At 61.8% G+C, this 27,127-nt stretch overlaps 1 protein-coding gene across 2 annotated transcripts in view; it reads left to right on the forward strand.

The window, feature by feature from the left end:
• The first annotated feature begins 894 nt into the window (after positions 1-894).
• Positions 895-27,127, forward strand: part of SYNGAP1 (synaptic Ras GTPase activating protein 1) — a 33,904-nt gene continuing 7,671 nt past the window's right edge. The window contains exons 1-15 of one of the 2 annotated variants that reach the window (XM_070933324.1): positions 895-916; positions 7,243-7,364; positions 7,859-7,964; positions 13,495-13,592; positions 14,469-14,593; positions 15,292-15,445; positions 15,541-15,639; positions 21,919-22,473; positions 22,586-22,730; positions 23,057-23,201; positions 23,360-23,596; positions 24,470-24,671; positions 24,789-24,970; positions 25,200-25,241; positions 25,494-26,349. In XM_070933324.1, the coding sequence (XP_070789425.1) occupies positions 895-916; positions 7,243-7,364; positions 7,859-7,964; positions 13,495-13,592; positions 14,469-14,593; positions 15,292-15,445; positions 15,541-15,639; positions 21,919-22,473; positions 22,586-22,730; positions 23,057-23,201; positions 23,360-23,596; positions 24,470-24,671; positions 24,789-24,970; positions 25,200-25,241; positions 25,494-26,349 (3,090 nt within the window). Of the gene's footprint in view, positions 917-7,242; positions 7,365-7,858; positions 7,965-13,494; positions 13,593-14,468; positions 14,594-15,291; positions 15,446-15,540; positions 15,640-21,918; positions 22,474-22,585; positions 22,731-23,056; positions 23,202-23,359; positions 23,597-24,469; positions 24,672-24,788; positions 24,971-25,199; positions 25,242-25,493; positions 26,350-27,127 lie in introns of those variants that run through there. The other variant, XM_070933325.1, reaches the window with a different exon arrangement.

Genomic DNA, 27,127 nt, shown 5'->3' on the forward strand with positions numbered 1-27,127 from the left:
CTTCGAGCCAGCCCTGGGTCCCGCCTGCCCTGCTGCTGCCTGGCCAAAGAAAGCTGGGAAGGCCAGGCAGCCTGGAAGCTTCGCGGGAGGAGGAAGAGGCTACCCCGGGGTTGGGACGTAAATTCGGGTCCTCGGAGGCAGCAGCGGGCCCTCGGCGAAAGGGCGTCCGATTACAACCGCCCGGGAAGGGAGCAGAGCTGCCGCCGCCTTTCCGAGCCCCCGCCCGCAATCTCGGCTTGTCAGGAAGGGTCCCGCGGGCGCGGCAAGGAGCAGCTGGCCCCGTCCCGCCTCTCTCGATGCCCGGCTTCGCCCTGGACAGCGGCGGCGTGGCGGAGCGGCTGGCGAGAGACGTCGGGCGGCCGCCGCGAGGGGACCGTCCGGGGCAGCTGGAAGGCCAGAAGGATGGCCGTGGCGGGGGAGGGTCCGGGCGGCAGACCGATGGACGTCGCGGTCCTCCCTTGGGCGCTTCCGTCGGGTGGGGGTGTCCCCCCGCGGGGCAAGCCGCCGGCCCCGGGCTGGCAGAGGAGGGGCGGCGTCGGGAGCGCGCCTTCGATTTCGCCCGCGTGCCGTGCTCCAGCGGCGGCGGCGCAGCTGGTGTTGCGGAGGTTCGGGACGGCCGGACGGCCTGCGCTGCAGCCTCGGCTGCCCACGGAGGAGGAGGAGGAGGAGCAGAAGCCGGAGCCCGCGCATCACCCGAACCGCCGCCGCATCCTCGGCTTGTCAGGAAGCCGGCGAGCGAGCGAGCGAGCGAGAGGCGAACGGCGGGAGGGCCGGGGCCGGTCGCCCTCCCTCCCAGCTTGGCCCTCTTCCCCGGCCGCCCCCGCCTCTTCCTCCCCCGCAGGCCGGGCCTTGAGCGGCGGCGGCCAGGGACCCAGCGGCGGATGAGGCAGCACCATGTCCTATGTCCCCTTCCGAGGTAGGGCCACCTTCCTCGGCGCGCGCGCGGCTTGCGCTTTTCGGGCGGGGGCGGCGACACTCGTCTTCGCTTGTGCGGCGGGCGGGCGGGGGGGGGAATCGGCGGACAGGCCCCTCCCTCGGCCGCGGGGCAGAGCCTGGCGCCCGGAAGTTGGAGGGGCGACGCTGCCCGCCCGCTGCCGCTCTGCACAGCTCCGGCGCGGGGCGGGCTGCGGCGCAGGGCTGCGGCCGGCGGCTCCTCCTGGAGGTTTGACCCGGGCCGGGGCAAGAGATGCTGCGCTCCGCCCCGGGGATTCCGGCGCGCTCGGGCCTGGCGAGGCAGGTGGGAGCCAGCTGGGAAAGGGGTCCTCCGGCCGCGTGGGGACTGCGCCCTTTCCCACGCTCGCGGCTGGGCGGCGAGGCCGCGGGAGAGAAGCATCGTGGCGCTCGGCCAGCTGCGGCCGGATGGCGGCCTCCGGATCCCGGGAGAGATGGTGCGCTCTGGAACCCGCACCCGGTGATCTGGGCGCTCCGGCCTGCCGTCGGCCGACCGTAGCGGCAGGGGGGCCGGGGGGAGGAGGGGGAGCCGTGGGAGCGGGAGCCACCGGCAGTCCCCGCCGTTGCGCCTGCCTTCGCCGGGGTCAGTGCCAGCGCCTCGCCCGGCCGCGGCCCCGCCGAGGGCTCCTGGAGGCCCCGGTGCGGCTCCGCAGCGCCAGCCGCGACGAGATGCCCGATTGCCGGGCTGAAGGAGGCACCTGCTGGAAGAAGGAGCGACTGGGTGGTGGGGGGGGGGGTCCCGACCGAAGATGCCGCCTTCCCAAGCAGGGGCCTTTGGTGCCAACTCTGGGAGGGGGCTGCTTCTCTCGCGGACCAGCCCCTTCCTCCCACGTGCCTCGGGTGGAAGGCGAGCGGCGTTGCAAGGAGGGGGGCGGCTGTGGGGGAAGCTGAAACGTCCCGGTCGGGCCAGCTGAGGTCGGCGCGGGAGGGGTGACGGTCGCTCAGTTCTGGCCCACCATTCCTCGCGCTTCGTGATGGGAGATGGCAGGCTTCTTGGTACCCCAAAACGCTTTTCTCCTCTCCCCCCCCACCCCCGAAAGAGGGTCACCTTCCCCCTCCCCCACACCTTGGCTTTGCAGGAAACGGTCTGGGCGGGGGCTCCGGACCCCCCTCCTCGCCATCAGAGGCCTGCTAGCTCTCTTCGGGAAAGGGAGGGGGCGTGATGTTGCCAGGCAACCCTGCTGAAGGATGCTGGGGGGGCAACTCCGGCATGAAGTACATTCTACAAGATTGGTGGTGCTGCACTGCAGGAACCCCCCCCCCGTGGTTTTATTCCCGAGGCAGCGGGAGGGCTGTTCTCCCCCATTTATTATTTCCTTTGGGAGGGGGAAGCCTCCCCTTGTCCTCAGCTGGAACAGCCAGGCTGCTGCTTTCCAGGAGGCGCAGGCAGCCACCCAGCAGGGCAGGTGGGGTGAGGCTTCTCTGCTGCACCGAGTGGCCAGAAGGCAGGCAGGCAGGCAGGCCTTTCCCAGCCCCCCAGGACCGACGGTTGTGGCTCCCTGGCTCTGGTGATCTGCAGCCCCCTCACCCCCCTTCCCTGAGTGGGTGACTCTCCTCCTGGCTCCGGCACCGGTTCAGGCCTTGAGCCCTGCCAGGGCTGCTCCGCACGGCATCTCCGTCGGCAGCCGCGGGGGTCTTTCCTGCCCGATCCCATTCAGGAGATGCGTTTTCTCCTGTTGCCTGGCGGCCGCCTTGGTGCACATTTGCATGGCAACAGCGGAGGGAGATCGCGAAGCTTGTGGGGGGGATGGGACTCCAGCTTTGGGGAGGGGGGACCTTGTATTCATTTTGGGTGTTGGAGGCTCCTGAGGCCGGGTGGTCCTTAGCGGAGGTTGGGGGAAAAGGAGGCTGTGGGGGCCTGGGCTGCCCCCCCCAAGCCCCTGCCTGAGGCTTCGGCTGTGCTGGGAGGAAGAGATCTCAAAGATTGGGGGACCCTGCTTCCCTCAGTGGATGGATCCCCACTCCCCCCAGAGGGTCCCTTTCAGGCAGCTTCAGCTGGCACAGCCCCCCTCCCCCCTGGCTGTGCCACATTCACTCTCTGGTCAAGATGAGCACAGCTGGGCTGGGATGCTGGAGGGGGCCAGGGACTTGTGCCCCCCCCGTGCTTGCTCGGATGAGGGTCCTGCCCACCCCCACGAGTGATGCAGCTGTCCTGCTGGCTGTCCAGGGACAGCTGCACTGAAGGGAAGCCTCATCTTCAGAGGGCGTCTCAGGCAGGGCAGCCCAGGTGCTCTGCCAGGTCCTCCGGGGCCTGAGAAAGGAGCCACTGGATCGGGGAGCCCTCTGCTTGGGAGACCCTGCTCTTCCCTTTGAGCGACTCCCTGCCTCCCTGAGCAGGAGGAGGCCTTGTTCAGCTCAGGCACCGAAGCATCCGCAGCCTAAGAAGTGACACAAGGCTATAAATACCAATCCATGAAATAAATGCAGTCGATCAGGGGGAACTGGAAGCAGGAGGGAAGGGCCACCTGGAATGGCCCTGTGGGGGAGGGGAGCCCCAAAGTGGCCCCCCAAAGTGGCCTGGCCAGCCTCCTCTGCCTGCTGAGGGCCAGCAGCGAAGCCTCGTGCTGCGGGCCAAGCCGGGCAGAGTGGGGGGCCGTCCGTGGGGCCCTTGGTGCTCTCCGTGGGTTTGTTTCCTGGCAGGCGTTTCATTACCCGACTAGGGAACATCATAAGTCCACGGTTCAACCCTGAGCTACAAATATTCTCAGGCTGGGGAAGCTGCTGGGGCTCTTCTTTCTCTAGCCAAGGTCCTAGTCCTCATGGGTTGGAGAGATTTCCAGCACTGGGGGTGGTGGCGGCGGCAGGAGTTGCACCACTCCTGGCCTCCAGCTAGTGGCTCACGGAGGAGTCAAGCCTCTAATCCCCAGCCAGCAGGTTGATGGGAACTGGAGGCTCTTTTTTCCAGTGTCAGGAACTCTGGATGGGAGCCCTTGCTAAGCCCCTCTGCCCTGTCAGGACCCAGCTGGGGCTGCCTTTGGCCATCTGTGCGTCTCTTGTCTTCCGCTCACCTGAACCGGGTCACCTGGCCCTCTGCCTCTGAGCTCTGCCTGTGTGAACAGAGCCCCCTCCTGGATTGCTTGCCCTCTGCCTGTCCCATAGGACGTCCTCAGCTTACGACCACAGCCAAGCCCAAAATGTCTGTTCCTAAGTGAGACAGTTGTTAAGCGGGTTTTGCCCCATTTTACGACCACAGCTGTTAAGTGAATTAGTTGTTAAGTTAGCAACACATTTGTTAAGTGAATCCGGTCTCCCCCCTTCGACTTTGCTGGTTGTAAAAGGAGACCACGCTGCAACCGTCGTAAATAGGAACCGGTTGCCAAGGGCCTGAATTTGGACCGTGTGACCGCGGGGATCCTGCAATGGTTGTGCGAAAAAGGGTCCTGTCACTTTTTTCAGTGCCGTTGTAACTTTGAATGGTCACTAAACGAGATGGCTATCTGTAAATTGGCTTTCTTGGGAGCTGCCCTTGAAGACGGCCCAGAAGTTGGCAGCTGGCCCAGAATGGAAAGGCCAGGGAGATCCCCCCCTCCCCCCCCCATTGTGTCCTCAGGAACTGACTGAACTCTTGTTCTGTCAGGACTTTCTGCTCTGCTTGTGGCCCCCCCCCCCCCTTTCTGGCCTGTTGTATTTTCCTTTTAATGAGCTTTCATTGTAAGCGTTGCTGAGCCTTTTGGGAGTGGGGCGGCCCACACATTAAACCTAATGAATTAATTAATCCACCAATCCAGCTTAGCCAAGGCAGGCGGGTAGAGCAGTTGGACTCCCCCTCCCTGTCCCCCCCCCGGAAGGGCTGAATCCGGTCGCCACCCTGGCTTGGCCGGGGGACCCGTGTGCCACTAGGGCCGGGCCAGGGGTTCGGCTAAAAGGCAGCTGGCTGGTTTGGGTCCAGAGTTCGCCCACATGGTTCTACTCATTACAACCTGTTGAGTTTCTGTCTGTTTACAAAGACACAATGCCAAAGCGGGGGCTGATTTGAGCTTTGCAAGCCGTTTGAGTTGCACAAGACCCACATCTTGTGGCAAGGAGTTCCATAGGTGGATTCTGGGCTGGGTTATTCTTGCTGTCGGGGCTTTTTGTCACCTGTGGCTCGTCTTTTCTGGAGGGGCCTTTTAGCTTCCAGCAGGTGAGAGAGGATGCCATTTTATCCCAGGGATGAGAGAAAATAATATATAGGAAAACCATAAGAATAATAGTCATAGTAATGTAAATAATAACAGTGATGTCCCACCCCCCCACCCCAATCACCCAATCCCTCTAATAGCTTTGGAGGTGAAGAAGCTGCAAATTGTGATGGCAAGGAGTCCGCCCCCTACTGGTGGATTCTTCCCGTTTCTTGGGTTGAAATGGGGGGTGGGTGGGCTGGTCTTGGCAGGACCCCACTTCCTTTTCAGCTGTGCTTGAGCTGGGCCAGAAAAGAGAGAGAGAGAGAGAAAGAATAAGAGAGAGAGAAAGAGAGAGAGAGAGAGAGAGAGATGGAGAGAGAGAGAGAGAGAGAGAGAGAGAGAGAGAGATGGAGAGAGAGAGAGAGAGAGACTCCTGGCTGCTCAGGGCCTAGATCCCTTTGAGCAGTGTTTCTCAACCTTGGAAGCTTGAAGATGGGTGGACTTCAACTCCCAGAATACCCCAGCCAGCTGCTGGCTGGGGGATTCTGGGAGTTGAAGTCCACCCATCTTCAAGCTTCCAAGGTTGAGAAACACTGCCTTTGAGGGTCTCTGCAAGGGCAGCCTGGGAAGGAGGCCTGGAAGGGTTCAGCAGAGTCCAGCTGGCTGAGCTTGGGGGCTGCTGGGGGAACGGAGGGATACGGCTTGGGTCCCTGACCCGGGTTATGAAAGGGAAGTCAGGCCTTGTGAACTCGGGCCCTACCTGTGCCTGTGGAAAAGAGCGCCTGCACAAATCCTGGCAGAGCCGGCTATGTTCTCTGGCCCTGGCTGGTCTGGAGGGGTGAAGAGGGAAGAGAGCCCCCCCCTTGCGCCAGCGGGAAGCATCCTGCGTTGGCCTCCCCCCTAGATCTGGTTCTGGGCAGGGCGGAGAAGGGGGGCAGCTTCAGGGTCAGAGTGCAGGGCGTGCTGCCTTCCCAATCTGCTTTCTGCAGCCCCCAGGTGCCCCCGCCTCCTTCCCCGCATTTGGGGGATGCAGCGGATGAAAAGTGGAGAGCTGGCTTCTCTCTCGGGGGACGGGACCTAAACCAGCTCTCAGCTGGCCCTGCTTAAAAGGCAAGCCCCCTAGCCAACAGCCCCTCCCCCCAGCAATTGCCCCAAGGACCCATTCCTGCTGCCCCTTGGCAAAGGGGGCTGGCTGTGTGCTGCACCGGTCAGGGTGGGCAACTGGGCCTCTGGGGATGGCCTTCTCCTGACGGGGTGAAGAGTCCTGCCTGCCTCCAGCTAGGTGGCTACTGGCTTCTCACCAGCTGGACCGGAAGGCCATGGGTGGCCTGCCACCCCGAGCCTCTGTGAGCCCTGCTCCTCCACCTGTCTCAAACCCAGGGTGATGGAGGGGTGGCTGAGGGGGGGCTTAGCTGGATCTTTGAGGGATTTAAAAATCGCTGCCCACGGCTGTGATTCCCCAGTGGTGAATTTCAGCCCCTTCCCAGCATCTGGAGCCCACCCAGGGTGCCACCTGCACATCTCTCTGCCTGCCCCCTTTGCTGCAGGCTTCTCCCCTTTCCCCATTTCCTGGCTCTTGGCAGCCTCTTTTTGCCACTGGGGGGCAGCACAGGCCCAGCTGAGGCCTTACACAACTCCCCGGCTGCCCCCACCCGTGCAGGCAGGCAGGCAGGCAGGCAGGACAGCCGGATGGAGGCCCAGAGGCTGTCGAAAGGCAGGTGGGGGGCGGGGGTGGGGCCAAAGTGTGCTGGGGTGCTCGCAGGGTCTGCAGAGCCCCTTCCGGCGATAGGGGGAGTCACACTGGGCAGAGAGCCTGCTCCCTCCTCTGCTTATGCCAATCTGCCAAGCTTTGGCTGGAACCCCCAGCCGGCTTGGAAGCGGGACCTGCCTCAGTGGCCCTAACGGAGCAAGGCGAGGTTGCCAGGTGCCAAGACCACAGTGTCCCCCCCCCGACACACCCCAGCGGGCAGAGGGCTTCGTGGGAGGGTGGGAGAGAGGGGACAAGGCCCACTTCTCTCACCAAGGCAGAGGCAGCTGAGGGGACCGGCATCTCCCACTGCTTTGGGAGGGGGGGTCCTGGCAGAATTGGGTCTCTGTGTGTGCGCTCCAAGGCCCTTTTTTGGGGGAGGGGGCTGGGAGGGGGCAGCGGGCTGGCCCGGGTCTGCTTGACTCTGCCCTTCCACTTCAGATGTGCGAGGAGCACCGGGGTCCCGTGCGCAGTATGTCCACTCGCCTTACGACCGTCCCTGGAACGCCCCCCGATTCTGCATCATCTCTGGCAATCAGCTCCTGATGCTGGACGAGGAGGAGGTGAGCGGGGGGGGGGGCAAAGCGGGTGGGTGGGTGGGGTGGGGGTTCTCCCTCGAGCCCCCCCACTGAGGACCCAGAGCAGGCGGGGAGAGCCTGGGGCAGGCCAGAAAGGGATCCACTCAGGAGGGGCTAAATAGGTTCCCGCAGGTCGGGCGTCGTGTGCAAGACGGCTGGGGAAACCATGGTTTGTGGTTTCCCGAGTCCAGCAAGACAGTGGATGCACCGTGGTTAAGTTTCCAGGGTTGGCAGGGTTATGCCTCTTTCTGGGCTGCACCGGGAGGCCCTTCGGGCCAAGTTCCCACATTACGCTGGGCCCTTTCAGTGGGCCTGGCTCAGCCGTCGTGCAGCTCCCGAGAGATTTATTCCGTGGTTTCACAGACCGGCTGTGGCTTGGGGGGATGTAGCAATGGGGGAGGGGTCAGAGAAGAGAGGGCTCGGGGGGGGGAACTCTCTGCTCCCTCCTCTGATGTGGGCTGCTCTCCCCCCCTCCCCAGATTCACCCTCTGCTCCTTCGAGAACGCCAGAGGGACGCCGGGCGGAGCAAGCTTCTGCGCCGGACGGTCAGCGTCCCCGTGGAAGGCCGGCCCCAAGCTGAGCACGGTAGGAAGGGGGGCCCTGTGGGTGGGTGGGTTGAATCTGCATTGGCAGGTTTTGTTTGTGTTGCGTGCGTGTATTTGTGTGAGACTTTCTCAACAGGGTCCAGAAATTGTGGTTGAGGAAAAGCTGGCCCTGGAGCCTGCCCACACGGGGGTCTTTGTGGCCTCCTGTGACAAAGGGGGTCATGTGCTGGGGAGGGGGCACCCCCCTTTCTGAAGGCCCATGATGGAAGCCCTGGTGAAGCGGAGGCCTGGGCTGGGCAGCTGCCACCCCTGGGGTGAAGCTGCCGGTCGGGTGGGCTGTGGGTGCCCCCGTGTTTCAGCTGCCTTCCCTTCCCAGCTCCAAGAGGAAGGGGATTGGGGGAGGCCACAGAGGCCTTTGGGGAGCCATGGGGGGGGGCTCACAGCTTCTCCTTCTGCCTCCTTCAGCCCCCTCCCGGTGATCCTGGGGTAACCTCTGTGGGCGAGAAATGATTGACAGGCCAGTGTCTGCCCATAACCTTCACCCTGCAAGGGTTGCCAGGCCAGGCAGTAAGGGGGTGGGGAGAGATCTTGCTTGCCAAACCAGCCCCACGGGCCTCTTGGGGGCCCATCTTCTCTTAGCCCAGGCTGACCGACCTGCCTGGGTAGGGGGGCCCATGGCTGCTGCCCATCCCTCCGGCTTTGGCCCATTGGTGGGGAGGGTAAGGGGGGCGCTCTTGAGTGGGTCAAAGCCCCCCAGTAACCCTGGCTTTCTGAGAACCCCGGGGAGGCTGAGCAGTAAGGTTCCCCATCAACAGCCCCACGCTGCAAGGGATCAGAGGAAGCCTGGGGCTGACTGTCCACAAGGCAGCTGCTGAGGACGGGGCACCCGCCCACTCTGAAACCGTGGGGCACAATTGCAAGCCCCCTGGCCGCGTGGATACCTGCTTCCAGTTGGTGGACCCCAAAGGGCCCCTAGAAAGGGAGCAGGAGTCAGCCGGGACAGCAGGGACCCCAGCGAGCCAAGGGCCCCAATGCGAGTGGAGCTGGGAGAGCGACTGGGAAGGGGAGGGGCGCCGTGTGGGGGTCCGGCGTCCTCCCTCCCCCCCAGTTCTGAGCAGGGGACCCTCAGCCCAGCAGTCTGCTCACACTGGGAGCTGGTGACCCCCTTCCCATGTACTGAGGGGAGGGGTCTCCCTGGGGAGGGGCAGCGAGTGTCCTCACGGAAACCCTGCAGGGTGGGTGATGCACAACAAGCCCATCTCTGCTCAGACCCCGGACAGGGCACTGCCAGGCCAGGCGTGCCCGCTTGGGAGGGGCCCCGAGCACAGCACCCCAGTGAAGGGGCTTCCAAGCGGGGTCCCTGGATGCCCCGCCCAGACGCTCCGAAGGGCCTCTCGCCAGAAGCTCCTTCTCGGCTGTTCCCTGCAACGCCCACCCCCCCCAGCCCCAGCCCATAATAGCAAGGGCCCTTGAAAGGAGCTTGACAACTGTTGCTATAGGGACCATCTCTCCGCCTCCCCATCGCTGTCTCTCTCTTTCTCTCTCAGCCCCTCCCTCCCTCCAGGCCTGGGCAATGGGAGGGGGGGGCTCTGCTGAGGCTGCCCTGCAGGGTCTTGGGCCCTCTGCCCACGCTTCTCCTTGCTTGCACCCTCCCCCGCCGCCTGCTCTCCGGCTGCCAAGGGGATGCGGCTGGGCTTTTCCGCTGCTCCTGGGCCTGGCGGGTCCCCTGCCCCCGCCCCCCAGCCCCGCCCAGTGGCTCACCTGCCCCAGCAGTTACCTTTGCCTCCCCTCCCCCCACTTTCCCCTCCCGATTTGGGGTTTAAAAAAAGAATTTTGTCTTCCTGAGAAGTTGGCTTAAAAGGTTTCCATGGAAACCCCAAAGAAGAGATGAAGGCAAAGGCTGCCTGCCTGAATGAAGGGACGCCCCCTCCCCTTGGCCGCGGGCCAGCAGCGCCCCCTGCCGGATCCGGCGAGGGCGGGAGCGACCCCCTCCTCCCGCCAGCCCGCTCGGTGACCCCGCGTGACCCGGCCGGGGTTCAGCCGGAGCCCCGGCCCCATCGCCGCCCAGGCGGGGTGGAGCCAGGCTCGAGGAGGAAGCCGCCTTCCCTGCCCGCCAGCCTGGACGGAGCCGCTGCCCGCGCCCTGCCCGGCCGGCCGGTAGCAGCAGCAGCAGCAGCAGCAGGGCCTCCTCCGGGGCGGCCCCGGGATGCTTCCCCGGGAAGCTCCGCCCCCCGGGGTCCCCCCGCCCGTCCCCGGCAGCCCGCGGACCGGCCTCGCGCTCTGCTGCACCAAGAGATGCTGCCCCCGCCGGCCCGCTCGCCCCCTGCCCAAAGGTAGACCGGGCCGGGCGGGGGCTCGCGGGGCGTCCCTGGGCCCCCCGGGGGAACCTCCCTGGGGACTCTGCCCGCTCTCGCCGCCCCAACGGGCCCGGGGAGGCGGCGGCCGGGGGGGGCGCCGGGGGTCCTCCGCCCGTGCCCACCGCCGCCGCCGCGCACCTCCCGGCGCTGATGACAGCCGCGCGTCGCCTAGCAACGGCTGGCATGCCGGGGGAGCGCGGGGCGGGCGGCGAGCGAGGCACGAGCGCAACCAGCAGCGCGGGGACCGCAGCTCCGACGGCTGCTGCGCCGGGCGGGGGCCGCCGCCCTGCGGGCCGCGTGGAGCCCTAGGCTCCGGGCCCCCCGCCCGCCCGCTCCCCCGCCCCGGCATGGGCCGCGTCCCGTAGCCGCGGGCGGCGGGGGGGCCTCCCGCTCCCGGCGCCGGCAGGTAAGGGCCGCCCGCCCGTCCCTCCGTCCGCGAGCGAGGGCGGCGCGGCAGCCTTGGGGGGCTCCGGGCGGCGCGCTCCCGCCGAGGCAGGCCAGGTGGCGCGCGGCGGCCTCGGTCTTGGGGTGGGGGGCGAGGCGGGCGGGCGGGCGGCCGCGCGTGGGCAGCGCCGCTGCTGCTGCCGCCTCCGCGTCCGTCTTCGCGCGAGGCCGCCCGCCGTGGCGCGCTCGGCAAATGCGTGGGCGTCGCGGGCGGGATGATCGGGAGCGCGCGCGGAGCCCCCTCGCTCGAGGCCGCTGCTAGCCCGGGGCGCCTTCCCGGAGGGGGCTTGCCGCTTCCGGGGGCGCCGGAGCAGGCCCGGCAGGGCGCGGGGTCCTCGTCCCAGTCGCCCCCAGCCCCGCGGCCCCCCATCTCCCTCCGGGCGACAAGCGGAGGCGGCTTCGCTCGCGGGCACCCGACGGGCCTCGGAGGGGTCTCTGCCTGCCGGCTGCTCCCATCCCCGGCGCTGCGCCCTTCCCTGCTGGGCGCGATGGGTTTCGGAGCTCCGGCCTGGGCAGAGTCTGTGCGAGCGCCGCCGATGTGTAAGAGGCGCAACCGCGTCCCGCCCGCGTCCACGCCTTGAGGGCTCCGGCTGCCTCGCAGCTGCGGCCGCCGCTGTGCAGGCACGTGGGTGGTTTTAGCGCCCGGGTCGGGCCAGGCAGTCACGTGGCGCCGGGCTTGCCAGGAGGGGGGTCGTCTCTATGCAGCTGTTGCCTTTGCTGAAAGGGCGGGGGTCCCCTGCACGTGGATGGGGGACTACCCAGAGCTCCCCTCCCCCCCCATTGCTGCCGTTCTGGAGTCCGGGGTGGTTGGGCCACCAGGAGGAGAAGCTGCTGGGCCAGGTGGGGCAGGGGCCTGATCCAGCCTCTCTTCTTCCTTCCCTGGGTGGCTCTTCCCAGCTGACAGGCGTTCTTTCTCCCTGGGGCCTCCTCTCCTTCCAGAAGGCCAGCTCCTGTGGGCAAGAGAGAAGGGCTCTCCCTCTCCTTCCCCGGCTGTCACACATGGGAGGGAGGAGCTGCTCAGGCCTTGGGGGAACAGGAAGGCCTGGGGTGGAGGCAGCGGCTCGCAGGGCTGGCATGGCGGAGTGGCAGGCAGGCGGGCAAGACAGATGGTGGCAGAGCCCGGTGGGTGGCTCTGCGTTGTGCCAGAACGCATGGGGGGAGGGGCTCTCTGCAGATCCTGGCAGCTGGTGCTGCTCAAGGGCCACAGGGGGGCCCCTGCTACTCGTGTTGGGGGGGGGGACAAAGGTCCAGGCAAGGAGGTCTGTGCCCCCTGCATGACAGCAGGCGGAGGAGACCCAGGCCTGGCATCCAGCCAGCCCCATTGGGAGGCAGCTCTGGCCCACGGGTTTCCTGCCCCCTCTGCCTTCCTGGAACCCAGCAGGGTCTGGAGGGGGGCGCTGTTCTTGCACCCCAGAAGGGGCTTTAGTTCCTGGCAGGGGGTCTGGAAGGTTGAAGGCCATGAGGATGGGAGGTGAATATGTCCCACCCACCCACCCGGCCCTCCTTGCTCCCCCATCCCTGGTTGCGTAGCCTTGGCGGGGAGACAACCTCCAATGGAGTTGGGGTCCTTGGTGCCCTCTCAACTGGGGGGGGGGTTATTTGCAGACTTTTCGTAGGCTGCCCTTCATTGCCTCCCAGAGGGGCCTGTGCATCCCACGGCATCCCCCACCCCCCACAGAGCAGCATCAGCATCTGGGCCTCCTGGGAAGCTGCCCCAGTGGGGCCTGTGGACACCCACGTCCACTCGGGCACCTTCGGCCGCCCCTTCAGCAGCTCCTGGGCTTGGTTTGGGTTTCCAGGGAGGAGGCGCGTGTCTGTCGGGGGAGGGAGGCTGCTTGGGAGCTGCTTTTGGGGGTTGGGAGGCCTTTGAACTGAAAAAAAAAATAAATGTGTTTCTTGGCTTAGTGTACGGCAAAAGTGTTAAAAAGCACCTACAATCACATTCTCAGGGAGCAAGTGGGAAATCCCTCTATTCACAAATTCCAAGGTGGACTTTTTGATATGGTCAGTATGTGATGGGGCTGCAGCCGGAAAGCCTTTGGGGGTTCCCCGATATGCAGCTAGAGGGAATTGCTCCACCACATGCAAAAATAAATTCAAATAAAGGGTGAAGGGTGAAGAGCTCCACGGGGGGCCTTCATCCTCCCAGAGGGGGCAGGGTGGGGTTCTTGGGGGGCTCCTTCTGAGTCCACCTGCCCATCCTTTGGGGTCCTTCTCCAGAGCCTACCTCACGAGGGCGTGTGGGTAGGGATTTTCCAGCCCCCGATTCTTGGCTGAAGGAGCCTGCGATTTCTGATTGCCAATTCGGGGATCCCCCAAAGTAGGATCCCCTCTTAAGCCCACTGGGGCTTTCCTTACTTTGGGTCTTCTTAATAAGGCCAGGTTGATGGTTGGCTGGGGCCCTTTGCTGGCCCTGGGGGTGCAGGGGGGCGGAGGAAAGGAAAGGGGGGTCCCAGCTGGGGCCCAGAGGGGTGGCCATGTGCAGGGCTCTGCTTCCTGCCTTGGGGCAGCGGCGAGTCTGGCTGACTGGCTCCTCTGGGCAGGAGGGGGGAAGACACAGGGAGCCTCTTGTCCTGGGGGGGGCGGAGTGGGGGGGCAGGTGGGAGGAGATGGGGAGGGCGGGGGGGGGTCCTGCAGCCCATTGGTCATCATTGGTCAGCAGTCGCCTCCCTTCCACCTGCACTCCTGGGCCTTTGCTGCCCCCGCCCACACCCGAAGTCCTTCAGTGTGGGGGTGCCCCTTGAATGCTGCCTCTCTCTCCCCCTGCAGAGTACCACGCCAGCCGCTCCCGCAGGAAGAGCGTCCCGGGGGGCAAGCAGTACAGCATCAACATGGACGCCCCGCCAGCCCCCCCATTCCGTTCCTCGGTGAGTGACACCCCCCCCCACTCCGCAGGGCTTGCCTGCCCTCTCCCTGAGCCCCTGTCCTTTTTCTTCAGCAGAGGAAGGGCTGGCTGGAGCCAGTCCTGGCTTTGAAGAAAGGGACTGGCCACCAGTGGGGCTGAGGGAGGGGGAGGGGGAAAAAGGAGGAGCTGCCTGCCAGATGCCCCACAGGTGAGCGGGCACCTCTACGAAAGAGAAGCAGAGACCTCTGGACAGGGAGATGCCATCTTGAGTGCCAGTGCCCCCCAGGGAAACGGGGTTTTGTGGGGTTCAGTCTGCCAGCCCTTAGTTGTGACTGTTGGGGCTCTGAGCCTGGGCCTGCCTCCCCCTCTGCCTTCCCTGCTGGGGCGGCCCTCCTGCCTCCCCCTAGAAAAAGCGGTTAGGCATGGAGGTGGGGGGGGGATCTTGAAGAGCAGGGAAAGGAGGCCACCAGGAAAGAAAGGCGGGTTCTGGGGAAGATGGGCTGGCTTCAGACCAGCTTCCTTGATCTAAGCCGGGATGTACGGAGGGCGGTGCAGATGGGCCCTGAAAGGCTTTTTTGGCAAGTGGGCACCGGCTGAGGGTGCCACTTGGCCTCTTGGCTCCCCAGCCAGGGAACCTGTGGGGATCTCCGGGTGCCAGGCCTTACCCAGCCAAGGTCTTTCCTGGGGGGCTGCTGGAGAAGAGGCCGAGCCATTCGGTGGAAACGGGCTGTTCCTGCCGCGGCTGAGCAGGAGGGAGAGGGCTGGTGGCTGCTCCCCTCTGGGCACCAGAGGCCACTGGGCAAGCGTCCTCATGGGGCCCTCATGGGACCCCAGGGCACCCGGATGTGTGTTTGTGAGCCGGGGCAGCCTGACCGGCCTCTCCTCCCTTCGCCTGCAGCAACAGGGTTTCCTCAGCCGCCGCCTGAAGAGCTCCATCAAGCGCACCAAGAGCCAGCCCAAGCTGGACCGCACCAGCAGTTTCCGCCAGATGCTGCCGCGCTTCCGGAGTGCTGACCACGACAGGTGGGCCGAGCCGGTCCCGCTCCTCTGTTCCTGGGGTTGGATGGGAGGGAGCCCCCAGGGCCGACCGGACATTCCCTCGCAGCCCAGGGTACCCTGTGGCCCTTCTGGCTCCCCTGGGGGGCCCCCCCTGCCCAGCCTGGCTGCCCCCCAAGGCCTGGGTGCCCTGGGTATTTTTAGCGCCTGCCTTCCTTTCCCCCCTCCGGCTGACGGCAGCCCCGACACGCAGGGGCTGCCTCCACTTACGCTGCTGGCTAAATATATCCTGCTGGGGGCGGCAGCTCCGAGCAGAAATGCCACGGGGAAGGGAGGGGGGTGGGAAAAGCCGCACACGGACTCTGCCGGCTTCCTCTGGGAAGGGGCTCTGGAGCTTGGCTGGCTGTGGGGAGGGCAGATCCAGACCCTGCCCCCCTGTGGCCCCTTGGGAGTCCCAGAGCCTCCCTCCCAGGGTCCAGAGGGGCTCCCCAAGACTCTCCTGTGCCCGCCCTCCCGCCAGCCTCCCTCTCCCTCTACCCCCCCCCCCCGCTGAGGTCGACTCCCGGATTTCCTGCAGCTGCAGAGATGCCCCTTTGGGGTGCAGATGCCAGGTACCTCCGAGCGAGGGGTCAGCTGAAGCCCAGTTTCCCATAGCCCTCTCCCTGGGTCCTGCCACCCCCAGCCACAATCTTCCTGCTGACTGAGTGTGCTCCCCCCCCCCGCAGGGCCCGTCTGATGCAGAGTTTTAAGGAGTCGCATTCGCACGAGTCCCTGCTCAGCCCCAGCAGCGCAGCCGAAGCCCTGGAGCTGAACCTGGACGAGGATTCCCTCATCAAACCGGTGCACAGCAGCATCCTGGGCCAGGAGTTCTGTTTTGAGGTGGGGGCTGACCTCTGGGGCCTCTCAGCAGGGTGGGGTGAGGGCTCCTGGGCATGTGCAGAGCGCAGCTCACTCCCGCCCCACTTTCTGCCCAGGTGACCACGTCTTCAGGCACCAAGTGCTTTGCCTGCCGCTCAGCTGCCGAGAGAGACAAGTGGATCGAGAACCTGCAAAGAGCCGTCAAGCCCAACAAGGTAAGAGCTCCCCCGCCCCCCCCCCGCCCGTTCCCACTGCTGGCCCCCTTGAGGTTTCAGGTGTCCCCACCTGGCCCCCGGGGTGCTTTCCTCCATCCCCCTGCCGAGTGGCTTTCAGGAAGAGCCCCCTTTGCCTTCGCTTCTCTGGGCATCCCGGGGCCACTTTTGGGGACCCTGAAGCGGGAGGGGCCAGCTCCCCTAGGAGGCTTGGGGGTGTGTGTGTGTGTGTGGGTCTCAGTTTTTATCTCAAGTTGAGGGTAGAAGCTGGTCCCTCTGTCAAGTTGGGCCAGTCCAGGAGTTTTTGGCATGAATTTGTGTTACAGGGGCTCAGACCCCTATGGGCTCCTCCTGAAAATCCCCAAATTGACTGAAAGGGGTCCCCTCCTCCCTTCCTGGGATGGCTGCTGCTGATGGCCATGCTGGCGTGGGGAGGCGTGGGCCGTTGCCATTTCCTTGTCCTCAATCATCAGCGACATAGAACTTCCAAAGCCAGGAGATGTTCTCGCCCCCCCCCCAATCCCTAAGTGGGCTGGCTTTGTGTGCGGGGCTGGGATCCAGGCTGTGGGGAGCAGAGGTGGGGTTTCACTTACCTTCCCTCGCCACCTCTGTGCACACACACACACGGCCTTCTGCACATGCTCAGTAGTTGCCCATTGCCTCCGGGCGGGTGGGCGGAGTCTCCCGCAGTGGCTGCTACCGGTTTGCGTGATCCAGAGAGAACCGGCTGAACCCCACCACTGGTGGGAAGGGATTCCCTGGCCGCTTTAATAGTAATAATAACATTGAGTTGGAAGGGACCTTGGAGATCATCTAGTCCAACTCCCTGCTCACGCAGGACACCTGTACTAGGGATTCGAACCGCTGACCTTTCTGATCGACAAGCTCAGTGTCTTAGCCACTGAGCCACCTAGTCAGGCTTTGGAGCTCCTGGCCGGAAGGGTTCCAGCCCGATCCCTGCCCCTGGCCTGGTCTGCTTGGGAGGGCTGGTGTCAGTCTTGCAAGCCCCATGGTGCTGAGCCTCCTCCTCCTCCTCGCCCCCCTCTTTCTGGTTTGACCCGCTTTTCCCTGCCTGCAGGAAGGATGTCCAGAGGTCAGCCATAATGGAAGAGGCGCCTGTGTTTTTCTGGGGGGGGGGGCACAGCCGGGGAGAAAAGCTTCCCGCCCAGCAGAGCTATGGGGGAAACTTCCCTGTTACCACACTTCCCTTGCAGGTTTCCTGAGGGAGGGGCTAAAGGGGAGGGTCTGTCTCCTTGTCCCCCTCCCACTCTGCCATGCTTTCCAGGGGGCTTTTCCAGATGGGACCCAGAGACTCGCCATCTCCCCCCCCCACTTGCTCTGAGGGAGGCTGCTGGCTCTCCTTGTCTCTCTGGGGCTGGTGGGGGGGGCAGTGGGGGGTAGGAGATCTCTATTTGAGTCGCCAGCTGTACCTTCCTCATCCTCATGGCCACTGGGATGATGATCATCCGGGATGAGTTATTCCCCATGGCGAAGTCTGGGAACGAAACATCTGGCGTTCTGATGCAAAAATACAATGGAAGCTGGGAGCAACTGGATTGGTGCCCAGGTCCAGCGGCCCCTTCTGGCCTGTCCAGAGTTTAGGGGTAGCCTTTGCCGAGTCTGCTTGCCCTTGCCTGCAGGTCATTTCCGAAGGGCCAAGACTGAATCTTCAGAAAAACTCCAGATCAGCTTCTTGAGGGAAAATGAAAAGGATCCAGCGGTTGTGAGACGCTCAAAGACCCTCACTACGAAAAGCCACAAGTGGCTCTTCTTAAACCAGTGAAATTGGTGACTGGCACCAATTGGCAGAAGGGCTGTGCCCCAGCTGAACTGGTCGGGGGGTGAGGCTCTCCTCTCTGTCCCGTGATAATTGCTGGGCTGGGCAGCCTGGGAGATTGACTCTGGCGCAGCGCGGGGCAGGCCCGGCTACTGTTCCCCCAGCAGCCCCGGGAAAGATGGGGGTGCTGCAAGCATCAGATGCAGGAGTCTCGAGTGGGGGCATTAGTGGGCATGGGGGAGGGGGAGGGGCATTTTGCCCTTCTCGAGAAGCCCAGAGGGGCCCTGTGCACCCTGACAAGAGTGTGGACAACTACAATATCCGTCCGCATTGCAGCTGGCCAAGAGATATGGATCTGCACCCACCTGCCCTCTTTCGTTTCTCAGGCTGTGGCTGAAACCGGTAAGAGATTTCCCCTGCAGATCATACCTGGCAACGTCCACCTTAGGTGCCTTGCTGTTCTGCCTCGTCTTCTGTGCTTGGTTCAGCGATTGCCATTTGAGACCTCTAACGGCTTCCCAAGAACACTTCCTCAGTGAAAAGTCTGTAAATTCACTTTGCTGGAATCAGGATAAATTTCTTCCTCGGTGATCCCTCTGTCCACTCAGCTAGCATGAGAAAATTACCGTTTGGTTTGTTATCCTCCTGATTGTAGAAGCTGGACTGACGGGTGTTTTATTTCCCCAGATCTTGGCTTGTTGGGAATACATGTTGTCTCATCTCCTGTGCTGACTAACAGTAGCCATGCAGCCAGCAGTGACTGTGCTCACAAAGCTCAGACATTCTGCCCAATCAGAGACAGGAGGCATCAGGTGTTGGGCCTGTCCTGGGTAAGGGCACTGCCAGCCTGTGTGAAATCTTCCCTGCAGGTGAACAGGAGAAACGCTGCTCCATTAATGTGCCAATGGTGGTGGCCCTACGGACCAGAAGCCGTCCTAGACCATCTCACGGGGGGGGGGAGGGGGAGGGGGGAGACACCTTCTCTTGTGAACCCCCAGCTGGTGGGAACTGAACCTCTAGAAGAAAGCCTGTGCCGGTTGAACGGTGATCCATTTGGTGTTTATTCTGAGCGAGGCTTTGAAACAGATTATTCAGCAGCCAGTTTATGAGCTCATAAATACGGTGTGTGTGGTGTGTGTGTGTGTGTGTGTGTGTGTGAGGGGAACGGACTCTGTTTTGCTGATAATGGTGGCACCATTGGGATATCTGAAGAACTGTTTGAGGGGCTGCCAGGAAGAAGAGGGGGGTCAACTTATTCTCCAAAGCACCAGAAGGCAGGAGAAGAAGCAATGGATGGAAACTAACCAAGGAGAGAAGAAATCTAGAACTAAGGAGAAATTTCCTGACAGCGAGGACTATTAACCAGTGGAATGACTTGCCTCCAGAAGTTGTGGATGTTTCTCCAACACTAGGAAGTTTTTTAAGAAGAGATTGGACAGCCAATTGTCTGAAATGGTATATGGTTTCCTGCCTGAGCAGGGGGTTGGACTAGAAGACCTCCAAGGTCCCTCCAAGGGAGGGGGGGTCCCTTCCAACTTTGTTATTCTGTTATTTCCCAGCCACCTGCATTTCCTGGTCTTCGTGGCCAGAAGGAGTGTCTTGGCTAAGACAGAGGAAGCAGCAGTTGAGAAGATGTTGCTAAAAACTGTTTGATGGAGGAGGCAGGTGGTTTTTTTTGGACTGGCCAACGAAGAGGAAAGAGGACGGGAAGGAAAGCCAAAGGGAGATGAGGAGCCCTGCTGTTGGGCTTGAGGACGGGGGATTCTGGGTGTTTAATGAAGATTCCTAAGGCCAAGAGGGGAGTTAAAGAAAAGAAGAGGGTTAAGGAGGCCAGAATGATTCCCAGATATTCCTCAGGACAGGAAGGTGGTAATTAGGGGGCTACATTGAACTCTTTCCTGGTTGGGATATACGAACTGACTTGGAAGTAAAAAAAAAAAAAAAAAATAATAATGAAGGAAACCATTTCCGTCCTATTGCTACATGGTGCGCTTCAATTGTGTCCATTCAGTCTCCACCTTCATGTGAGGGCTCTATTCTGATTGACTGATTGACCAAGTTGGGGATGGATCTCCCTGTATGTGGTGCCAAGAGACTTGATAGCACATCATAATATTCTGAGAGGAAAGCACGGCTCACGGGCAGTCAGCTGCTTTGATCACGAGTAAGTCTCCCGTGACTTGTCCCAGCTTCTGCCAACCTAGCAGTTCAAAAGCACGTAAAAAATGCAAGTAGAAAAATAGGAATCACCTTTGGTGGGAAGGTAACACTGTTCTGTGTGCCTCTGGCGTTTAGTCATGCCGGCCACATGACCACGGAAACGTCTTCGGACAGCACTGGCTCTTCGGCTTTGAAACGGAGATGAGCACCGCCCCCTAGAGTCGGGAACAACTAGCACATATGCGTGAGGGGGGAACCTTTACCTTTAAGTCTCTCTTGGCCAGTCCACAAGGGAGAGTGTGGATGAAGGACCCCTTAGACTTCAGCAAAATGTTTGAAGCTTCCATGAAATCCTCGTAGAGAAAATGAGAAAACGTGGGCTGGATGTTACCATTAGGTGGACCTGGAGCTGGTTGAACCCTTGCACCCAGGAAAGAACCACTGGGGTTTCTGGCCAAGCTTGGGGGAGCAGAGAACTGTTGATTGCTGCATTCCCAGCTCTCTTCTGGGCTCTGGGCTGGTCAGTGATCTTATAAGTTAGGATGGGTTGTTAGAAAATGTGCGGCTTCTGAAGTTGTAGGCGGCACTGACCTGGGCAGAATAACACATCTGCAGAGGAATATCAGGATTCAGGAGGATTTTGACAAACTGGAACGAGGGGCTAGAGGAATTTCAACAGGGACAAATGAAAAATCAAGGACACGAGTGCAAGATAGGCTGGTATGCCAGGCAGGGGTATCTGCAGAAAGAACGTGGGAAGATCACAAGTGGAGCATGAGCCAAGAGCGTGATACTGTGGTAAACAAAAACCAATGCCATCCTTGGTTTCTGCGGCAGCAGAAGTCAAAGGAGGAAACGAAGAAAGTTCAGCTGCCTCTTGGAAAAGCACCTTTGGGACAGCCGTGACCTACGTGGTTGAGAACCTCCGCAGACGACAGGAATCAAAACGCCAAGACTAAAAGATGTAATTGTTCCTCTCCCTTCATGTGGGTTAGGCCACACCCGGAATGTGAGGTCCAGTTCCGGACACTGTTCTGGGGTGGTATTCACTTACCTTCGCTACCCGTTCGCAAATGTGAGTGCACGCATGTCGCTTCGCTCACACGCACCACCTCCAAGCATGTGCAGAGCGTCAAAAACGGGACGTGATTCTGTCCGGGCAGGTGGGCAGAGCCTCCCGCTGCGGCCGCTACCGGTTTGCCCAAACCGGATAGAACCGGCTGAATATCACCACTGGATGTGGTACACTGGCAAACTGGATGGTGTCTCGAGAACAGCCAGCAACATGCCGGGAAAACTTTAGCATACCTGGCTGGAAGCATTTGGAAGCATCTTCCCTGAGGAAGAGAAGACGGATGACACAACAGCCATCTTTGAGTAGCTGAAGAGCTGCCAGTAGAAGACAAGGTGGGGGGGGGAGTTCCCAAAAACAGATGGGCAGCACTGCATTTAATTTAGAAGAGGTTTCCCCCTCAACATCAGGAGCAGGGAGTTGGCCCTCAGCAGCACACAGACTGCTTTGCCGGAGGCGATTCAGTAGAAAATGGACTCTGATAGTAGTGGGCAAGAGAGTGAGCTAGATAGTCTCTTAAGGCTCCCTGTCTGGAGATTTTTCCGGCTCTTGGGCTGCAGCTGTTCCTGGAGCCTTTTCTCTCCATCCTCCTGCCGTGTTCCTCCTTTGTACTATTTTTAGCCCACCTCATGGTGGATATTCTTCCTGCTGCTTATGAGAGAGAGGATATGGGGTCCCTCCCATGTAGCAATAAATCAATTACAAACTCAAAGCAGAGGAATAAAAATTAATAGAGCTACAATGGATATCCTGTCAGTTAAAAAGCTGGGGGGAATGATGTGCTTGCTGGGGAGATGCTTCCTGGTGCACCATAGAGAGCTCATCTCTTTGGGCAGAGGGTCCCAGTCCTGCACTGGGGAAGGGGGTGGCTAAGTGTGCACAGCAGGGTGAGGCCAGACTGGGAGGGGGTCTTGGCTTGGGGGAGCTGAGAGAGCTGGGGGGGCAATGCTGGGCTGGAGTTGTCTGGACATCTTGTGTATATCAAACATCCTGTGGGCATGGGAAGAGAGGGAGGGGCTCCAGAGGGAAGGAGAGCCCTCCTGCCTGCCTGTGTTACCCTGCTGGAGTAGGGGTCTCCAACCGTGGCCACTTGAAGACTTGTGGACGTCAACTCCCAAAATTCCCAGCCAGCTATGCTGCTTAATGTATGTGTTGTGCTGGCTGGGGAGTTCAGGGAGTTGAAGTCCACAAGTGGCCAAGGTTGGAGACCCCTGTTTCAGAGCACCAGCTGAGCACCTCCTCCAGGCTTGGCCTCCTCCTCCTCTTTGTGCAGGATAACAGCCGGCGGGTGGACAATGTGCTGAAGCTCTGGATCATTGAGGCGCGGGACCTGCCCCCCAAAAAACGCTACTACTGCGAGCTGTGCCTGGACGACATGCTCTACGCGCGCACCACCAGCAAGATTCGCACGGACAACGTCTTCTGGGGGGAGCACTTTGAGTTCAACAACCTGCCGGCCGTGCGCACCATCCGGCTGCACCTCTATAAGGACACAGACAAGAAGCGCAAGAAGGACAAGAGCAACTACATGGGCATGGTCAGCATCCCCATCGCAAGCGTCACCGGGCGCCATTTCGCCGAGCAGTGGTACCCACTCAGCCAGCCCAGTGCCAGCAAGAGCAAGGCCGGCTGCCCGGCCGTCCGGGTCAAGAGCCGCTTCCAGGCCATGAGCATCCTGCCCATGGAGCTCTACAAGGAGTTTGCCGAGTATGTCACCAACAACTACCGCATGCTGTGCGCCGTGCTGGAACCTGTCCTGAGTGTCAAGAGCAAGGAGGAGGTGGCCTGCGCCCTGGTGCACATCCTCCAGAGCACTGGCAAGGCCAAGGTACGCTCTGGGAGTGGGGTGGGGGAGGCGAGCAGGGCCCCGTAGGGAAGGGGTCCGGGAACCCCAGGAGCAGCACAGCTCCTGCAGCTTCTCTCCCGCCCCTTCCCGGCAGGACTTTCTGTCCGACATGGCCATGACGGAAGTGGACCGCTTCATGGACCGCGAACACCTCATTTTCCGGGAGAACACGCTGGCCACCAAAGCCATAGAGGAGTATCTCAAACTGATTGGACAAAAATACCTCAAGGATGCAATTGGTAGGGGCACCGGAGGAGGGAGGGCACTTGGAGTGGGGGGGAAAGGACCCAACTTTTCACAACCCTGGGTGGAGAGGGAGATGAAATCACAGAAATTTGGGTTAGATTTTGTTCTTTTTCCTGGCTCCACTCCTGTTCTAGAGCAGGACCTAGCATCTGGAGGAGAGCCAACGAGCTCTTCACCCTGCCTGCTTGCAACTCCCCTGAACACGGAGGGGGGGCTCCTCCCTACTTCACTGGCTGCTTTGTGTGGGGCTGAGCCAGTGGGTGCTTGAGGGGGGAGCTGCTGGTCCCATCCTCTCTTTACTCTGCCTTCCCCCCCCCAGGTGAGTTCATCCGAGCTTTGTACGAGTCTGAGGAGAACTGCGAGGTGGACCCCATGAAGTGCTCGGCCTCCACCTTGGCAGACCACCAGGCCAACCTCCGCATGTGCTGCGAACTGGCCCTCTGCAAAGTGGTCAACTCCCATTGGTCAGTGCAGGGCTGGTTCCTTATCCCCACCTCCCCCTTTCCCTGCATATCTGGGTGTGGGGAGGGACATGAAGGGTGGTCATTTTTGGATGTGCAACCTGGGGGTGTGGGGCAGCCCTGCAGTGGGGGCGGGCAGTGATCCTGTTCTCTCCCCCCAGCGTGTTCCCCCGGGAGCTGAAGGAGGTCTTTGCCTCGTGGCGGCTGCGCTGTGCCGAGAGGGGCCGGGAAGACATCGCCGACCGCCTCATCAGCGCCTCCCTCTTCCTGCGCTTCCTATGTCCGGCCGTCATGTCCCCCAGCCTCTTCGGCCTCCTGCAGGAGTACCCGGACGAACAGACGTCCCGCACCCTCACGCTCATTGCCAAGGTCATCCAGAACCTGGCCAACTTCAGCAAGTGAGTGTGGAGGAGGTCAGGACGCAGAGAGTGCCGGGGGGCACAAGCCAGCTGGGCCAGATACATCTGAGGTGGTGGGAGTGAGTTTTCCACCATCCGCCCCATGCAGAGCTCGGGGGCAGCACTCTGGGGGAGAGCCCCTTCTTGCAGTGTGGCCAGGCTCCCTCCGTCTCTGGTTCCAGCCAAGAGCCTGATTTTTGTGGCCCCGGCCCTGTGGGGAGGGGTCTCTCGAGACCCAGAAGGCAACCAGGTCCCTCTGAAAGTCAAGTGCAAGGAAGGGAACTGATGGAGGCAGAGGAGGGACTGAGAGGGGGACCCGGCTCCCCTCTTGAAATGCCCGGAAGGGTGATGTAGGCAATGGTCAAGGCCGGTCCACTCTCTGTCCTGGGGATGGCCATGAATCAAGGTTACAGGGAGGTGGACTCCAGCTGAAGGTGTGGGCAAATGGAGTTGGGCAGAGGAAGCGAAGCCCCAGATAGATGGGAGCAGAAATGGAATGGATGGCCTCAGGGGACCCTTATCGTTCAGGCTGCATTCCACAAGGTGGAGGGGATGGAATGGGAGAGGTTCAGTCCATCAAGCACCCCAAATATGTATGGGGCCATGAATTTCTTTCAAAATACCCCTGGCCCTTCTTTCTTGGTGTGCTGCTTGCTGACTGCTACCTTGGTGGCAAATCCTGGTCCCCCACCCCCAAGGGGCTGGAGAGGGTGACAGGCTGGCATTGCACAAAGCGATGGGTGGGTACATGGCTGTTGCTGTGCTTTGTGTTTCAGGGTGTGTTGGGCACTCGGGGGAGGGCCGGGTTGGCAAATGGAGGCGCCCCAACTCGAGTAACGCTGCAAGTGACGAAAAACGTGATTCTTGCTGCAGGTTTGGCAGCAAGGAGGAGTACATGGCGTTTATGAACGAGTTTCTGGAGCTGGAGTGGGCCAGCATGCAGCAGTTCCTGTATGAGATCTCCAACTTGGACACCCTCACCAACAGCAGCAGCTTCGAGGGCTACATCGACCTCGGCCGGGAGCTCTCCACGCTGCACGCTCTGCTCTGGGAGGTCCTGCCCCAGCTCAGCAAGGTGCCCGCCGGGAGGTGGTGGGGCCAGGGAGGATGTAGGGCAGAGGAGGAGGGGCTGCACCCGTCTGCTTGCTGGCAGTGGTGTTGAGCGCCCGTCTGCTGTTTCCTCCCCACATAGGAAGCCCTGATCAAGCTGGGCCCGCTGCCCCGTCTGCTGAACGAAATCAGCCTCGCTCTCAGGAACCCCCACATCCAGCGGCAGCCCAGCCACCAGGGCGAGCGGCTCCAGGCCAAGCCGGTCATCCTCCGCGGGCCCTCGACTGACATGCAGTCTTCGTACATGATGCGCGACCTCAACAGGTCAGGCCTGGGATGGGGTGGGGGGCATTGGAGGACAGGAAGCAGGTGGACATCTAGCTGTGAGTTCCACCCGAGATGGGCTCTGGTCTGGGCCTCTGCTGGGTTTCCTCATGAGTAAGGCCAAGAGCCCACAGAGGACCAGAGGACGACTTCCCTAAGGCACCTACAGGAGATTTTGGGGTGTGAACATGCCCCATGGCATGGGCTTACTCTGGATTTCTCCCCACAGCTCAGTTGACATGCAGCCCTACATGATGCGAGCCATGAACAGGTAAGGGCTGTGGGGTGTGGTCTACGGGAGACTGGGGTGCTGCATAGAAGTTTCCTTCCCTCTGGGTACAGGGTACAGTCCCTCTGTCCTCCCAAGCGGCCTGGCTCCATTGCCCCTTGTTCCTTGACTGGTCTCCTGCACATGTTGGCAGAGGAGGTGGGGAGCCCCTTGGGGTTGCCCTGCCACTCCACCTCTTGGCAGACTCCGCTCCCTCCTGCCCTTATCAGTTCTCCACGCTGCCTTCCTCCGCAGCTCCATCGACATGACACGCTTGCCCTCCCCAACCAAGGAGAAGGGGTCAAAAGACATGTTCTTTGTGCCGCGGCCGCCCCTGGCCCGCTCCTCCCCCGCCTACTGCACCAGCAGCTCGGACATCACCGAGCCAGACCAGAAGGTGCTGAGCGTCAACAAGAGCGTCTCCATGCTGGACCTGCAGGACAGCCGCATGAACAGCGTCTCCAACCTGCACAGCGTAGGCGACCTGCTCAACAGCAGCCAGGCCTCCATCACCGCCGGCATGGGTCTGCGGCCCAGCCGGCTCTCCCAGGGCAGCGGCTCCAGCATCGCGGCCGGCCTGCGGCTGAGCCAGATGGGTGTCACCACCGATGGAGGCGGCCCCTCCTCTGCACAGCAGCTTCGCATCCCCCTCTCCTTCCAGAACCCCCTCTTCCACATGGCCTCTGACGGGCCGGCTGGCGGCCCGCTCCATGTCTCCCATCCGCACCGGCCAGCGGAGGGCAACCCCGCTGATACCTTCGCCCCCTTCCATGGTTACAGCAAGAGCGAGGACCTCTCGGCCAGCAAGCACATCATCCACAGCCACAGCTACAGCGACGAATTCACGCGCCAGGGCTCGGAGTTCACCAAGCGCCAGCTGTCCCTGCAGGAGAACCTCCAGAACATGCTCTCCCCGCCCCAGATCACCATCGGCCCCCAGCCCCAGCGCTCGGCCCCCGCCCCTCAGCCGCAGCCCCCCCTGCAGCGGGGCAAGTCCCAGCAGCTGACGGTCTCTGCGGCTCAGAAGCCTCGGCCCTCCAGCGGGAACCTGCTGCAGCCGGAGCCTACCTACGCCCCCACCCACGCCCGCCAGCAGTCGGTCACCAAGGAGGCGCCTTCCGCCCTCAAGCCATCCATCACCAAGCAGGTGAGTGACCCAGGCAGCTGCCGGCAGCGGCTGGAGCTCAAGCATCACACTGGGCTTATAGTTCCTTTGATTGGCTCCTGGCTGAGGGGCCCGCAGTCAGGAAGAGAACAGTTAATGCCGGGCACATGTTTCTGAGCACTGAGATTTAGGGAAGTTTCCAAAACGCATTTTGTGATCAGTTGAGAAACCTACAATTCGGCATCTTTTGCTTCTTTTCCTGATGACTTTATGGAGAGAAGTTACTGAAACACGGAAGGTTTAAAGAAATAAATTCAAGGCAGCCCATCTCTTTTTCTCTTACATCTGCTTTGCAGTGTAAGGGAGGAGGGGTCCCTTTTGGAGAAGGGAGGCGCTACCTCATTTGCCCAAAGGACTCTGTACCCATCAAGGGGCATAGCGCCTTCAAGGAGCCAGGAGACTCCTTAGTTCCCAGGGAGGGCAGGACTTCCTCCCAGAGGCCTTCCAGGGAAGCCAATGCTTCCCCACAGCCCCCCTCCTTGTGCAGGAAAGCGAGGCTACTGGCTGGGACCCAACTCAGTAACGGTGTTGGAAGGGACCTTGGAGGTCATCTAGTCCAACCCCCTGCTCACGCAGGAGACCTGTACTAGGGATTCGAACCGCCGAACTGCTGATCTTTCTGATCTAGTCCTCCTCTTTGCTAGACTAGACATACCCAATTCCTGCAACCGTCCTTCATGTGTTTTAGCCTCCAGGCCTCTAATTCTCTGTACTCTTTCCAGAG

Source organism: Pituophis catenifer, unplaced genomic scaffold (genome assembly GCF_029215685.1).
Source record: "Pituophis catenifer annectens isolate HBS135680 unplaced genomic scaffold, rPitCat1.0.hap2 SCAF_2, whole genome shotgun sequence".
Lineage (NCBI taxonomy): Eukaryota > Metazoa > Chordata > Lepidosauria > Squamata > Colubridae > Pituophis > Pituophis catenifer.